Source organism: Thalia democratica, chromosome 6 (assembly GCF_965202585.1).
Source record: "Thalia democratica chromosome 6, ktThaDemo2.hap1.1, whole genome shotgun sequence".
NCBI classification, from domain to species: Eukaryota; Metazoa; Chordata; class Thaliacea; order Salpida; family Salpidae; genus Thalia; species Thalia democratica.
The window spans coordinates 24865943-24882867 of record NC_139170.1 but is presented as its reverse complement, the minus strand read 5'-3'; the positions used below and the strand labels follow the sequence as shown (position 1 = coordinate 24882867).

At 23.5% G+C, this 16925-nt stretch overlaps 1 protein-coding gene across 4 annotated transcripts in view; it reads left to right on the top strand.

Annotated features, from left to right (window-relative positions):
* LOC145839587 (calsenilin-like) overlaps positions 1–13630 on the top strand; it is a 55550-nt gene extending 41920 nt beyond the window's left edge. For 3 of the 4 annotated variants that reach the window (XM_082947200.1, XM_082947199.1, XM_082947202.1), the window contains exons 2-7: positions 2825–2949; positions 3761–3830; positions 4469–4539; positions 6421–6528; positions 8725–8892; positions 12883–13630. In XM_082947200.1, coding sequence (XP_082803326.1) covers positions 2825–2949; positions 3761–3830; positions 4469–4539; positions 6421–6528; positions 8725–8892; positions 12883–12930 — 590 coding nt within the window. In that variant the 3' untranslated portion in view covers positions 12931–13630. Of the gene's footprint in view, positions 1–1056; positions 1397–2824; positions 2950–3760; positions 3831–4468; positions 4540–6420; positions 6529–8724; positions 8893–12882 lie in introns of those variants that run through there. The other variant, XM_082947201.1, reaches the window with a different exon arrangement.
* Positions 13631–16925: the final 3295 nt, after the last annotated feature.

Sequence of the window (16925 nt, the reverse complement as noted above, 5' to 3'; positions counted from 1 at the left end):
TATGAAAAAGGAAAGCTTCCTTTTTGTTAAAATTATATATGTACTATAAGAAAAAGAGCTTAAGTATTAACAAAACTGTTTTAAATCTTTTTCGTTGAAAGTTGTCGAAGAAGAGCTTTTTTAGTGGCTTTCTAATTGTGATAGTAATCCAAAATTGTCAGTTCGAGACAAGCTTTTCGATTGTGTAAAAAATAGTTGAGCTAAAGCTCTTTTAAAATTTGCCAATTTAAAAGAAAAAAGAGACGCGGTGCTTTATTTGTGTTTTTCAAAATTGTTTTGACATAAGGTTTTTTTATAAAAAAAACAACTGTTTATGTTTAACATAGGATTTATTTAGAATTTGTTAAGTTTAAGTAAATACGAGGAGTATAAGTATAAGTCGACGAGGACTTTTTTGCTTATTTTTAATGTTTTAATAATTAGTTCTAATCAAAATAATCGAAGTAGTTTTAGATGTTTTTTTTTTTCTTAGTACTTCAAGTTTTGCTTATATAATTCAGAAAAAAAGTTTAATACTTTTTTTCAATCAAATGTATTTTACTTTTAAAAAACTACACAGCATTGAGAAAAAAATATTTGAACATTGTAAAAATAAATTAATTGCAAAAAATCATACTCTATATTATCCTGAAGATAAAAACCAAGTTTTTACGACAGTATATATAAATCTAGCTAAAAATTATATATATAAAAATTTACAAACTTATCTCGAGCTGTACTTTAAAGTTAGTAACTTTAAAGTACAGCTCGAGATAAGTTTGTAAGTTTTTAAGTTATCATTTTAAGCTTGATTTATATAAAGTAAAGCTTAAACAAAAACCTATTTAAAACTAACATGTAAAGTTGTATAAATTTTATTGATTTTCTCACAATTACATAAACTACAAAAATAACTTTAAGTATTCAACTTATAAGTTTAACAAAAAGTTTATACACATATTATCTCTTACACGTAAAAGGTAACTCGTAATTATGGTTTATGTATATTAAAGGTTTGCTTTTGTTCAATTATTGTTCATATAAACAACTATATATATTCGGATCCTCTTTGTAAAACTTAAACTTAGAAGTTTTATAATATTATAAGGGAAAAAGCTTGCATTAATAATAGAAGTAGTAAAAGCTTTATTCAATATAATAAGCTCTTTTTTCTTGTAAACACTAGAGTAAGTATAGCAGAGATTAATACGCGCAGCGTCCGATGCCTAACGTAAGGGGAAGAAGACAAAAGTATTCAAAATTTTGTATTTGCAAATGAGTAGTGTAAATACAAACACATGGCTGATTATATGGGAAAAGGAAAAAATAGGAGTGGCAATAATGGCAGTAGGAATATTTATGCTCTGTTTTAATCGAATTCACAAATACTTGCCTTTTCTTAGGTGTTGGCCAAAAGGTAAGAAAATCACAACATTTTTTTAGATCTTATTGTTCCTTACAAGGATCATTTACTTTTGACTATTTTAATTAAATTTAGGTTCATTTGTTTCACAAGTTTATCCATGTCGTACTTTATTTTGTGAATATAAAGAAAAATAAACTCATCAAACTTTGAAAAAAAATAATTTTTAAATTTACTTTTAAAAAGTATCTAATTATCTTAAAGCTTTTTAGTTCAAACTAATAGTTCTTTGTTACTAATTCAATGAACACTTTATAGTAAAACCTCAGATAAACTATATAATGAAATTAATAAAAGAAACACAGCACAAACTCAATCACAACTGTGTCACTAAATTATTTAAGACTTAGTTCGTAAACGTGTATACCTTTAGAATACTTCTATTAAAATGAAATGAAATACAGTGTATTAAATTTTTTTGTCAAGGAAACTACTTGTATTTATCTAATTTAAATTTTTGTATTGTTATTTTATTACCAATTTAATAGAGAAGCTTAAAAAAGTTTTAGCTTATTTGCTAAACTACTACTATACACTTTAAAAACATAAACAACTTAAAGTTTTTTTTCAAATCATTGAGTATAATCTCTTTTGATGTGAAAAATTTAGCTTTATGTAATTTGTTTATAAATATATTTTATATATGAGTATGATAGTGGTTGCACTATAAAGTACAGGTCCTGTATATTTTTGCACTTTGCTAATCATACTTTTAATGTCTTAAGTAGATGCTAAAAACGTAAAATTTTTGTGGTGTAAGTGTAATAGTTTATTAAAATCAGGATTAAAACATTGCAAGTGATTTCAGAATTATATAAAAACTCGAATCAAATGATTAATTACTTAAAGCATAAAAACTTGTATCGAATAAAATTTGTTGTCAATATGACATTGTTCATTGAACGAAAAAAAATAAGCGCTCAAAATATTTGGTCTTAGGACCTGGTGCACGAAAAAAACCTTTCGGTTATCGAGTCGCACACCACGGATACCTTTTAACGTCTTGTCCAGAAAAATAGTGACAAATGTTGTCAATAGTTTGTTTTTATATCAAAAAAAAAAATTTTACAATTTTTTTTGTACTCTAAAACTTCGTAATGGTAAGTTTTACGAAATTAAAGTTGTGTAAAAAAAAACTGTTTTAAGTTGTACGAAATACTCATATGTTATTTTTTCAACAACTACGAAAAAAATTTTTAAGTTATTTATTTATATTAATTATTTGTAACTCACTCAATTTTTATGATATAAAATTTTCATACTTCAAATCATACTTTTTTATCGGCTTATTTAATGATTAAGCAGGTGTTTGTTACATTGGTGATAAAAACTTAGAAAGTTTGCTTTAAAAAAAGTAAAACTAAAATGTTTAAAAAACTTACATAAAAGTTTGAACAGAATAATTTTTCTGTTCTTAAACAGATAACACTGGCAATGAAACTGAAAAAGCAACTCTTCGCTACATTCCAGAAAGCATCGACAACTTGCAATCGTTGACCAAGTTTTCTAAACAAGAACTGAAACTGCTTTACCGTAATTTTAAAAACGTTAGTTTTTATATAAAAAAACACAAGGATTTGGAAAAAAACTTGTCTTTATTACTTCTTTATGTAAAACATTATCATTTAGTTAACACCTGTATCATTTTCAACTAAGTTTTTATATTTGTCTGAAGAAAATAAAAACCATTAGGTAGTTGAGTAGGTAGTTTTTTTTGAACATTCTACTTGAGTTAAAAAGTATATACTTCAGCTAGAAACAGTTTTAAAGATAAAAAGTTCTTATTGTAAAATTTTTATCTTATTTTAAATAATAACTTTTTTCTTTCATATTAAGCGTAAAATGCAATATAAGTTAAAAGAACGTTTTGTATTTATCATAATTTTATCTTTGACACTTTTTAAAACTGTTTGTATTTTAACTATAAAGGTAATAGGTAAATGTTTTTTTTTCTTGAATTATATATGGTTTACCGCTTTTTCAAAAAGTGTAGTAGATGAAAGGCATTCATTTTTAATGAAGATTTTTGCCTAGAATTTTAAGTTTTTACAGAGAGTTAATGCATTCTTAAAATCTTTATTTAAGCATTTTAGATACGAAGCAAAGCAAGCTGAAAACTTTTTCATATATGTATAAAATTTTGGTATATTTAACTTCATGGTACATTTGAAAAAAAAATCAATTAGATTAATGAAAATTAAATAAAAATTAAAAAAAACTCCTATAAACTTTTCTCTTATGTATATATTTTTAATTTACAAACATGAATTTTAAATTAATAATTAATTACTTTTGTCATAAGTGCGCAAGAACATTTTTTTTATTTTTCAAACTCGCACTGAACTTTAAATAAAACAGGAATGTCCGAATGGAACAATAAACGAAGAATCCTTAAAAAATATTTACGGTCAGTTTTTCCCGGATGGAGGTTAGTGTAATCTTAAAACTAATTATATAATTTTTTAAGGTGTGTATGTAAACATGCATACTTTGGGAGTAATAAAAAAATTTAACCCTTTTTAGCAAATAAAAAATTAAGATAATCCGTCAGTTTTTCATTTTTTCATCACAAAGGTTCTGTCTATATATTATACAGACAATTTCATTTATAACATTTAAAATATTCTTGATAGAAAGTTTTTATCTTTTAGTTTTAATCAATGTTTATATTAATTTTCATTAATTTCTAGAAGCTCTATAATTTATGAAAAAAAAAGTTTGACCTTTTTTTGTTGATGTTCAAATATAGCAATATCGTTATGTTCTTGTAAGTAAACAGTTATACTAAAAAAAATTATCATAAATACTCTTTTGAACTTTTTTGTATTTTATTAAAAAATAAAACTGACGTATTTTTTATCAATGAGACAATTTTAAATTCATATTATGTTTTTTATACGGACTTTGTTAATTAATAAGCAACTACCGATATTTTATAAATAACAAAATTAATTCTAATTTAAACTGTTCGTTTATCCAATATCATTTATCTTAATTAACCTAAGTAAACATTTTATAAACTATTTTTTAACTCGTGTAATTAAATGAACCTATAAAAAAAAACAGATTCTGACACATATGCCCATCTAGTATACAAGTCTTTTGACCGCGGAAATTTGGGATATATAAATTTTGAAGTAAGTATAAAAATCGATTTAAGTTAATATCAACAAAATTGAAACTTATATCTTAAAACTTTATGAAACATTTTAAAAGCAATTAAAACAAAGTGTAAGCAGCTGCTATAAAGTGTTATAACTATGTACATAGATTATTTCAGAAATAATGAATATATTAAAAAGATAGTGCGTTAGTAAAGTTTGCTAATGTCAGATCTTTAATTGTTTGTTGTTATTTTATAAATTCTTCCACAAGATGAAGAAAATGTTTCTCAAGAGTATTAAATGTCATTTTAAACTAATGAAAAAAATTAAACTTGTATGCTTCATAATTATTTAAAGCCTCATAAAACAAACACACAATCTTTTTTTTTTTAATTCTTTCTTTCACGAGTAATTACTCGCTCAATTTTTCCTTTGACACTCTCCATTGCTGCACGCAACTTCTCCTGCGGTATTTCAGCCTAGTCTTTCACTAAAAACTTTTTTAATTACTACACTCTTGTGTGTTGTTAGCGATAGGCGTCAGTTTCCAACATGGCCACACACTAAGTTCCATTTAGTTGAGATCGGGCAATAAATGATGCCACAATTTCTTGCTTCGAAATATCAAAAACTCTTTAAACTTGAAAACGCTCTTTCATATCACGCAAGGTAGGAGCAAAATATCATCGTTGTACACATTTGTGTTAACTTTGACATCCTACTTCATAAAATTCAGACTATATTTCTAAGATTTTGACACTGCAGCTTGAATCATGACAGATGCCGAGTTTTAGTGGCGATAAACAGTTGAAATGTCTTTAGGGACGTCCTCTAAGTGTCAAGCAAGTACTCTGAAATTTTATAAATTAAAACTTTGCCTCCACAATGACCTTTTTTTTCGCCTTAAAAAACGATTTCTGCCTGCTAGATTTCGAAATATTCTAAATAAGACTAGCTCTCTCAAAGATTTTTTGTTTCTGAAAGACAATAAGATCCTTAGCTGACGCTTCTTTAGTTTCATAAAAGTAAGCCTAAAATCATTGTTTACGTTTAACCTCATAAATTTAGATGCATTTTGAAATCCCGAGTAATTTTTTTCATGGAGCGTTTGAGGTTACTTTTTACCTTCTTTTGAACGACTTTGATTTTTCTTTTCGTACGACACGAACCAGGGCGTCCGCTTTTGAGGCAATATAAATTTTTTACCATAAAAATACACTTAGTATATTACGACAAACTTTGGAATATGAGCCTTGGATAAAACAATAAAAATTAAACTTTGAAAACAATTCTGGGAAAATTATTTTTACCCGGTTGTATTTAAAATAACATAGTTTGCTTTAAGTCTAAAAATACATAGGCATATTTAATACAGCGAAGGGCTTCAAAATATAAACAGTTTTAAGCTCGTAATATTCTACTAATGTCTTTTTTTTTTGTTTTGTTTATGTACTGTGGAAAATATAAATTGAAACAGCTATCTTTCATAAAATATTAAGTTCAAATTTATAAACATAATATTGTTGCTAAAAGCTTCTTTTTTTTTTGCAAAAAATTATTATTTTTAGTTTAATTTAAACGGTTTTAGAATACAAAGTTGAAATCATTTAAAATAAAATAATTGTAATAATATATTGGCTAACAGTTAAACAAAAACCTATCTAATAAAAAATTAAAAATAATAGAAAATGCTTTACAGAAATGGTAATTTAAAATGTAAAAGCAATTTTAAGTTAACTTTAAAATATTTTTCTTTGTTCTTACTTTCTTGAACAATAGATAATTAACGTATAAGGACTTTTGTATAAAATGATATTTTTCTTAGATATTGAATTTTATGTGAAAATTTTAACTTATGTTATATGTATAAAAATTTTACAATTATTTACTAAAATATGAATTTGTTGATAAAAGAGATTCGTAATTGGTTTGTCAAGACTATTGCGTGGAACTTTGAAAGATCGTCTACGGTGGACATTCGAACTTTATGATGCTAAAGGAATGGGATACATAACTAAAGAAGTATGTAAACTAGTTTACAATTAGGGAAGGTATTTTTAAGTATAACGGTGTTAACATAATCATAAACAAAACTTTGAGATAAACTTCTGTAAAATTATATTAATACAACTTTATGTATTAAGTTTATGTTTTTTAACAACAAAACAAGTAATAGTAAGTTTTGTTATGTAAACGTTGTACATTTTTTTAGGACTACATTATTATAATTTAATATTTAAAATCTCAAAATTGTTATTTTTTTTTATTTGAAAACGGTATGGGAATTTAACATACTTCAAAGAACATCTTTTACAATCTTAAGCTTTAATGTGGACGTTTTATAACTTAATTTGTTTAAAATTATGAGTTTTTATAAACAAAGACTTTTTTGTTATAAAAATGTTATTTGAGTTTTTTTTTTAATCTCGAATGAAAAAAAAGAGTGGAAAGACTCGTTAGAAACTTAACAAAAACAGACTATTTTCTGGTCTAATAAACAAACCGTATTTTCAGATGACAACACTCCCAAAACCTAAATTTAAAGTTTTTAGAACTCTGTACAAAATATTTCTAATAAAAGGTACTTCAAAATACCTAGTTATCAAAAAATGTACTATAGTACCAAAACACTTTTAAATACACAAATACTTAAATTTTACAAGAACATTCTAAGAACTTTTATTTGCAAGTACTTAGTATTGATTTTGATTTTGTAATTTAATTTTATAGTGCTATCAAAAGAATGCTAAATGAAAAAATAGCTTATACTTTGTAATACAAAATTAAGGACAGAGATGTTTTCGGTATTAATTGTGATATCATAACTTAAAATGACATGACTAGTAGTTAAAGACAAAACTTATAGTTTTTTAAAACCTATTTTGTTTGCTTTATACTCAAAAGTGCACTACTCACCTTATTGCAACCACATAAATCAATATTTCCGACGTTTGTTTGCAAATTTTTCGTTTGAAACTTAAAACTTTTTTCTAACCGCGTTTTGTGTGTCAAGTTTAAACATTTTTGATCCCTGTTGAATTGAGAGCGAAATAGCACTTTACAAGGTATCGCTATGCATTTAGTTTCTTGAAATCCATTAAAATCAATAAACAATTTTTAAACTTTTGAAATCAATATTTAAGTTAGTTTGTTTATTTCTAAGCTACTAATATTTAGCTTGTGTTTGATAATCAGCCTGAAAAATCATTTTATTTTCTAATTTTAATTTTTTTTTCCTTTTACAAATTTTTGAAGTATATTTCAAAAGATAGAACACGAAAATAACGTTTAAAATAAAATAAGTTTTAAAGACTTAAATTTTCATATTCTTAGTTATTTATTTACATTATCTAATGATTTAGCATGATATACTTTTGATAATATTCTTTTAATTATTTTTAAACACTAAAGTTAACAAAATTAAGCTTATTTTAGTCTGAATAAAACAGAAAATTAAAATTTTTCTCACAGTAAAAAAATATCGATCACTAAATCACTTTACCAACGAATTTCTGCTTAGACTATATTTATAACGAGATTTGTATTAAAAAAGGCTTTGCATTTTTTTTGCAAAATGTTTTTCAAGTTTTTTAATATATTTTTTAGAAAATTTAACGAATAAAAATAAGATAACAAAGCTTTTTTTTCTAAAAAAATAAAACAGTAAGTTAATTTTATTTGTGTTTATTTTCAAAACAAAACACATCAAGCTGAATTTATTTAACTGTCAGAGTCTTAACGCGTTATGCAAAAATTATATGTATTTCATAACGTTTAATTTTTATATTTAATTTTTTTATGCGATTATCATTGTTTTACATTGTTTATCTTTATAATTAAAATTTAAATAAAACTTATTTATGAAGATTGACTACAGTTTTAAAAACTGTTGTAGATCAAATGTTTTACATGTTTAATAAATAAAACCATTTTATTATAAAAAATAGATGAAAATTAGTTTTACATTCAGTACAAACTTTAAAACTGATATTCATTTAAAACAATTATTAATTTACAAAAAAAACTTTTTATAATTTTTATCAGTAACTTTAAATTTGTAAACATCTACAATACTTTTAAGTTTAAATTTAAGCTTTGAAACTTTTATGTTCAATTTATTTGCTACAAAGTTCTAGAAATTTACTATAAAAAAAATTCACCATAGCTTACAAGTTTAGTTTTAACTTTAGTATAAAGTTGTTTAAAAATCATTTTCAGGATGTTGCAGCTATAGTTAGGTCTATCTATAAACTGCTAGGAAATTGTGCTAATCCTCCTTTAAGTGAAGAAAGTGTACTTGAACACGTCGATAGAGTTTTTACAAAGTTCGACAAAAAAAATTTGGGTAAAGTGGATTTTGAAGATTTTTATAGAGTCTGCAATAATGTTAGTTTAGTTTAATTTCTTTATTATCATTATATGTTTTGATTTAAAAAAATAAATAAAGAGATCTCAACTACAAGAGATTTCAACTTAAATTCTTTACTTTAAACTAAATGTTTTATATAAATTTAGTAAACAAATAAAAGTAAATAAAAAAGTAGTTTTCTTTTATTAATGGATAGTTTAAATTAACTTTTAATTTCCCCTAAATAGTTATTTTTACAACTCAGAAACTAGAATTGTATTTGAAGCTTTGATAATTAAAAAGAAATTGTTTGTAATATACGAAGTTTTGTCTAACTTTATATCTTTTTCAACTTGTTTTAATTCAAACATAGAAAAAATTCAAACTGAAACAGATATTTTCTTTTAAAATAACATTAAACAACATTTACTTAGTTTTCAAACTTAAATATTTTTCTACTAATTTATACATGGTGTTAGTTAAGTTTGGTTGTTTTGATTACAAATTTGTATACTTTTAAAGTATAAGTCTTCCTAAAGTTTAAGTCGTTTTTATCTTTTCAGGCCTAGAAATTTGAAATTATACATACTCTAAAATCTTTTGTGTTATGTAATAGAACTAAACTAGTATTTTTGTTTTTTATAACATGTTTATAAGTGTATGTTTAAAAAAACTAAGTTATGTTAGCTTTTAGATTGAAAAAAAAAAGTTACAGTGCATTTGAAAAAATATGTTAAGTAGTATAAGGCTAAGTTTTTTGAAGCTAGTTTAAAAAGATGTTAAGCTTCAAATTCTTCAATATCTAAAAAACTCTTGCTTAAAATTTAATTTAAATCAGCGAAGGTTGTATTATTGCAAACTTATAAAAAACGTACTGATTAAGTTGTTTTTTGGTTTTTAATATTAGAATTAATATAATTGTATTTAGATCTGATGAGCTGTATAACATTTGTAAAACTATATACAATTTGTTTACAATAAAAATATAGTTTAATTAAAGTACCAGTTTTGTGCTTGATTGATATGACATAAGTAATAGTTAATCAAAGTTAATAATAAGTAAAAAATGAATCAATGCACCTTGCGGTTGCATGACAATTCAAATTCTAAAATTAAAACATTTTAGGGCTATAAACCAAAAAGTTGTTTATAATTATATTTAAAAAAATAAAAAAACCTTTGTTAGTCTAATTAAATGAATTATATTACCAAAAAATAGTTGGAAAAAATGAATTTTTAAAGTAAACTTTTAAAATTACTTACAGTTACTTTGTCTTAAAACTTGTTTTAACCATGTCTCAAACAAAATTTACTTTAGCAAAATATTTAGTCATTTTTTAGTTGTTTCCTCTTAAAATTTTTTTGAGAAATTGAATTTTTGTAATTTGAATTGTTCAAATTTGCACCACTTCTTGCAAATTAATTTTGTCTGTAACTAAGTGATCATACTACTTAAAACCAAAAGTGTAGGACTAAAGTTTTACATTTGGTATGTTAATAACTTCTTTAAAATTTTTTATTCTAAAAAATATAAGAGGTTCTATAAAGAAAGATAAACACACCCCATATAAAGTACACAACGGAAGAAAAAAAAGTCTACCTTTTCTAGATAAAAAGTTCCAAAAAAAAAAAACTAAAGTTCCTTCATCGAAAACAAATAGACATCAATATATTTAATTACTTGAAATCATAAAAAAGTTTAGAAAAATAAGATTAAGTTAAAGATTTCTGAATACAGCTTTGAATCTCTGTAAAAATTAAAACAATATAAAAATTTAAAGAGATAATCAAAATCAACCGTCCTTCAATAAATAGTAAATATGTAAATTCATTAGTTCATAATTAAAAACAAAATAATGTCTTTAAATTATGAACTATTTCTAAAAATGTATAAACGAAAATTAAAATTCAAAGATAAGTTTTATCATGCAGAAACAAATATCTTAAAAATTTAACACTTAAGAAAAGTAATTAGCATTGTTAAGACAGAATTTAATCCTACACTATCGACATCAACAAAGTTTTACCACTGCGATGATAAACAAGTACTTTAAAAGCCTAACAGAAAATTTTTCTAAACTTTATACCGCATTTTGTTTTAATTTACTATCTAGAAAATTTTGCCATCTCCTTTTTCGTAGCAACAAAGGTACAATTTAAAAGCGTTTTAGAACACAAGTTTACTGACACAAGCATAGTGATTAACTATATTCAAAAGTGTAATATTGCCAAAACTTCCTCTACTCAAACAACCAATCCAGAAACATATAATCTACTAATATTTTAAAAAATACTAAGTCTCGAAGCAACTTTAACTAATAAAGGTCTACAACACCTGAAAATACAAGATTAATTCTTGAGAAAAGGAGCCCAAATGACAATTAACTGAGTTATTAATTTTATACTTATGTTTTTATGACTATTTTTACCTTTTTTGCAGAGTTTTATTTAAAAACTTTGTTTAACTATATATAAATATTTAATATATTTTAAAATTGTATAATTCACTGATTACTAACTTTGATCAATTAATTATATTTAATCAGTCAAGCAAAAAACTTCTGTACTATTTTTTTTAATATATAAATTCTGTTTGAAATAGAACAAAGTAGTGTTTGAAAATTTCACTACTAAAAAATGTATAAACTGAATTTAATGAAAGCTTATTCACAATTCTTTTAAAAAATTTAAATATGTTTAAAACAGATATTTTATATATACTTTAACTTTATGTTTAAAAAACTATATCAAAAGATGATACACCTTTTTTTAAGAAGAAGTCTCATAGCTTAAAATATACAAAACTTTCAATACTGACTATTTATTATACTTTCGTAGATGTAATAAGTTTACTTACTAGTTTAGATTAAGTTAAACAAAATTGTGTTCAACTGTTCCCGTATGTTTTATCGCTTTTGCAGCTTTTCAAAATCGTAAATAGCTAATTAAAGTTAAATATTTTATAGATATAATTTATATAACTTTTTAGAAGACTAAATATGAATACATGATAGCCTTTTGAAAATAAAAACTTAAACAATTACTAGCTGTTTTTAAATTAGTTTTTAAACTCTATTAAGTTAAAAAAAGTTTATAATAAAAGTTATTTTAAACGAACCATTTAATATTAAGGTTATGAAAATGTAGGATATTGTGTTAAAAAGGTTAACTTTATGCTCAATTTCCTAAGTAATAGTTAATACAAAAAAAAGGTTTACCATCGATGACAGTATCTTTATTAACATCATTCTTTTCAATAAATATTTAAGAACACTTAGAACCAATTTTTTTGTTTAATCACAATAATAAAAAAATAAGGAAACTTTTGTTAAAAAATAATATAACTATCTTATGAACGTTTTAATTTAAAGAAAAAATCGAAAAGCTGCATTATAAAGCAACTATAATCCTTTAACTTTGTTATTTATATCGAAATACTTATATAAAACTTTAGGATTTTTAATTATTTTATTATACAAAATAAGTTATACTTTTACGTAAATTACTTAGATTAAGGGTAACCAATATTTAAACTAACACTTAAAGTTGCTATAAAACAAAAAGTAATTCTGTGAATATTTTTCAAGTCGTTTTTTAGACAAAGTTATCAGATATATCAAAATAAAGTCTACGTAAGTTCTTAAAAAAAAAATATAGAACTTTCTTAATACAAATATAATTAAATATTAGTATTTTTATATTCTTTAACCATTTTCTATATTACTACAATACAAAATATTGTTTTAATTTACAAGACTTTACAATAAGTTAAAGTTTATCATTGAAAAGTGTTTTGTTAACTTAAATATTATTAATGAATTCTGTTTAACTAAATAAAAAACTAATTATACGGTATATTTCAAGCAAAAAATAAGTAGAAAACAGAAGTTATTTTTTGCGTTATTATTAAGGAGTTAAATATGTTTACTTCATTAACAGAAACAAATACAACTTTTACTCAGATTTTTTTATAGCAAAAAAAAAGCTTATTTAGTTATGTAAATTTATAGCAACTTAACAAACTTTAGGACGAAACCGTGATACACTCTATGAGCGTTTTTGACCATGCAATGTAATGTCAAAAATGGAAACAAGAAGTATATTATTGCAAAAAATATATAGATTTTTGAGATAATACAAACTTTAATCGTTATAGTTTCAAAAACTACATATTTAACTTTAAACGAATTAAGGTTATCATTTAATAGTTTACGTCAACTATTAAAGTATGACTTCATATAACCTCTTTTTATGAACTAAAGCTGTGTAATTTAAAGTAGTAAATAACAACTAATGTTCAGAAATTTTTTTTTTTAATATAACAACAGTAAAAAAAATTAAATTTTGTTTGGAAGTTACGTAAATACATTTTTTAAATATCAAAGATCTTAAAATGTAATAACTGTTTTTTGTACTTCAACTTTACATTTATAATTTATTTTCTCAAAAACTGACAGCTATTGCTTAGTTTTATATTTTTTAATTACTTAATGTACCGTAACGATTCTTAATTTTGTAACGAATCAAATAATTTTGTAAGTGTTTTTCGTTATAACTTTTTTATGACTGATTTTTATATAAATAATGACGAACATTTTCTCATAATTTTTTTTATTTAAAATTTTTAAGTATTTTCATTAACATTTATATGAACCTTAAAGTTAATTTAGTTAAGTTTTAAAAGTTCTACTATTGTTAATAATTAAATACATATAAATTATTACTTAATGTTTTATTTTACTTTTGAAATAAAAGCTATACTTAAGACCAAACCACAACTGCTTTGATTACAACTTTACTGTAATTTTTTTAATGATTTTATTTTAGTTTCTTTTACTTATATGTGTAGTTTAGTGTTTTTTAACCTCAATCGTTTTTAATTTTGAATTTCGGTTTACTATATATTAAATATGTTCTTTACCCTCAATGATTTTGTATGTACAAAGCAGTAAGTTTATACTAAAAATTTCAATGGTTTGTTTCATTGTGTTAAAAATAATTTTAAAACTATGTAAAAGCCTTACAAAATCTTCATGATATACTTCTTAATAATACTATTTAAACTTTGAACCATAATAAATCTATTTTATTAAATACTTTACTTGAAAAACTAGACTTATTTTTTTTAATCGGAATACACTTTTATTCAGTCTTATATCTCTAATTTGCATTTAAAAGCTCTTGTTAACAACTTTATGAATGCTGTAGTTAAATATTTTAGCATCAGCAACTTAACAATCAAAAAAGAACGAATTCGTTAAGCAGTCATAATTTTAACAAAAAACTAAATTTCAATTCATAAGTCTTAAATAAGTTTCGCTCTAAAAATATATTGTGGTATATGTATTTTTTGTTGTGCATTTATTTTCACTGTGTAAGTTTTAACTACTTTACATAGCAATTATTAATTTTTTTTATTAAAATATAACTATATTTTACTTTAAAAATGCTTGTCATTGCTTTTTATTGCTGCTTAATAATAAAAATTACCGTCATTTGCTGTATTTTCTCAAAGTAAATTAACCAGTTTATTTGTTAATATCTACTAAAGTTAATTAATCTTGAAAGTCAAGGAAGTAATAAATTTTCAAACTTCTAGCTAACTAGAATAGTAAATATATTTACAAAGAAATCAGAGACAATATTAATTTTTTGAAAATAAAGAATCTTAATAACTTTTAATAAACAAAGAGTTTCTAAACTATAGAACTCAAAAAGTAATAATTAACAACACATTTTAAGAACATTTACCTATTTTTAGTGGAGTCCCTTAAGGAGAGGTTATTAGCCCACTGTTATTTATAACTTACATAAATGATTTAGTTTCAAAAGTAGATATTAACAGCAACATTAACCTCTTCGTAGATGACACATAAATTTTAGCCAATCGAACACAACTTTACAGAACTACTAAGATAAAATTTACAGTTGGCTAATTGAAAGAAAATTAAACTTAAACCTAATAAATATCAAGTTCTAAATTTTCAAAAAACACTACTACCTCTTCTTTTGACTTGAAAGTGAACATAACAAACTTATCTTCAACTAAAGTGTTTAAAGGGGAACGGGTCTAAATTGCACGAAGGCAAAATTGCACGAGGTTACTTAATTGCACGAGAAAAAATTGCACGAGTGCACAAAATTGCTCGAAGCCTAATTTTCACGAAGCCAAATTTGCACAATGGTACAAAATTGCACGAAGGAACAAAATTGCACGAAGACGATTTTGCACCAAGGGTCAATTTTGCACGAGAGTAAAAAAATTCAGAAAAATAAAAATATATATAAATAGAAAAAAAAACTTAAAAAATATTCAATAAAAAAAAGTTACTGACCGAGCGTAAGGGTTAGGGGTAACAGTGATAGTTAAAATCAAAATAAAAATATTACTAATATAAACTATTAAAAAAAAAGATGATAAAAAAAAGAAATAAATAAAACTATTAAGATAATAATAATAAATAATATAAACTTAAAAAACTTAAAAAAATAATAACTTACCGACCGAGGGTAAGGGTTAGGGGTTACAGTGATAGTAAACAAAAATAAAAGTTAAAATTAATACAGAAATTATAAAATAAACAAAAAAAAACTTATTCCGTGCAAAAATGTCTCCGTGCAAAATTGTCTGCGCGTGCAAAATTGTCTTCGTGCAAAAGTGACCCTTCGTGCAAAAGTATCTTCGTGCAATTTTATCTTTTTGGAATTTTATCCCCTCGTGCAAAAGTATCTTCGTGCAAAAGTATATTCGTGCAATTTTGTAAACTCGTGCAATTTTGTCCTTTCGTGCAGTTTTGTACGCTCGCGCAATTTAGACAGCTACCCATTCGTCTTATATTCCAACATAACACGCCAATCTGGTCTCCTTACTCAAAAAAAGGTATTAACCATATTTATAGAATCTGTTTGAAGAATATTAGTTATAAGAAAAACTTGTACTACTAATAAAATTAAAAATATAAAAAAATAGTTTAAAACTTTTTGTAAATTGAAGCTTAAAATCCCCTACTTTGTCTTGAGTTTTAACATTACCGCAAACAAAAGAAATAAAAACTATAAAAACTAAAATTAGCAAATCAAGGTTTTTAAGTTGTTAAAGCTAAAGTTTACAACTAAAGCTTTATAAGTTTTAAATAATTGTTTTTACCCAAAAATAGTAAATATTTGAATTAAAATTTAAATTTCATATTTATATTATTAATTAATAATTACTATATTTGTGTAACTTTAATATCTAATTATATTATTTAGTATTTGGCGGACAAACAGTTTTACAAAATACTAAAAACTATTAATATAGTTTCAACCAAACTTTTATTGGTAGTTTTATTTGTATAATTACTTTTTATGTTAGTTGTTAGAAAATGGTCTTTCTAAAACTAATATAGTTGAGTTGTTTTTTTCTATACTTATATCTAAGTAATTCTGCTGATAAAAATAAACTTAAGTAATGATACCTTAGAATAATTGTTTTTCTTTGTATCAATCCTGTTTAAATATTGTAATTATGTTTTACAACTACAAAAATTTTTATTAAAAAAAATACAAAAGCAAATTATATGACAAAAATACAAAATATAAACAGTTTTTTAGTTTCTTTGTCATATGATTTAAAATTTTTATTTATTTTTATTCTGTTACAAAACACTTTTCTAAAAACTTTAAGAAAAATTTCATGATCATTTAGGTTTTTAGGCCAATGAAACATTGAAAGCTCTACAGTTTGCATTTTCTAAAACAATGGCGGCTTGTGACTGGTTTCTAGGAGTCTGTGATGCCCCTGAAAATGATAAAAAAGCAAGTAAAGATTATTAACTGAATACACTTTTTATCAGAAACTTTACATCTGGTAAAAGAATAGCTTGTTTTCTTAGTAAACTTTTAGTTGTTGAATTTGCAAGATACAACTTATTAGATAAAAAGTATCATTTATAAGCTGTAAACACCTTGAGATCAGCTGTAATAAGTTTTAAGTTAAATATTTGTTATAAAAACAAAATATGTTTATAATTTAAGAAAGCTGATTTTTTAAGAAATTCTTCACTAACTTTCACAAAATTTTGAAAATAAA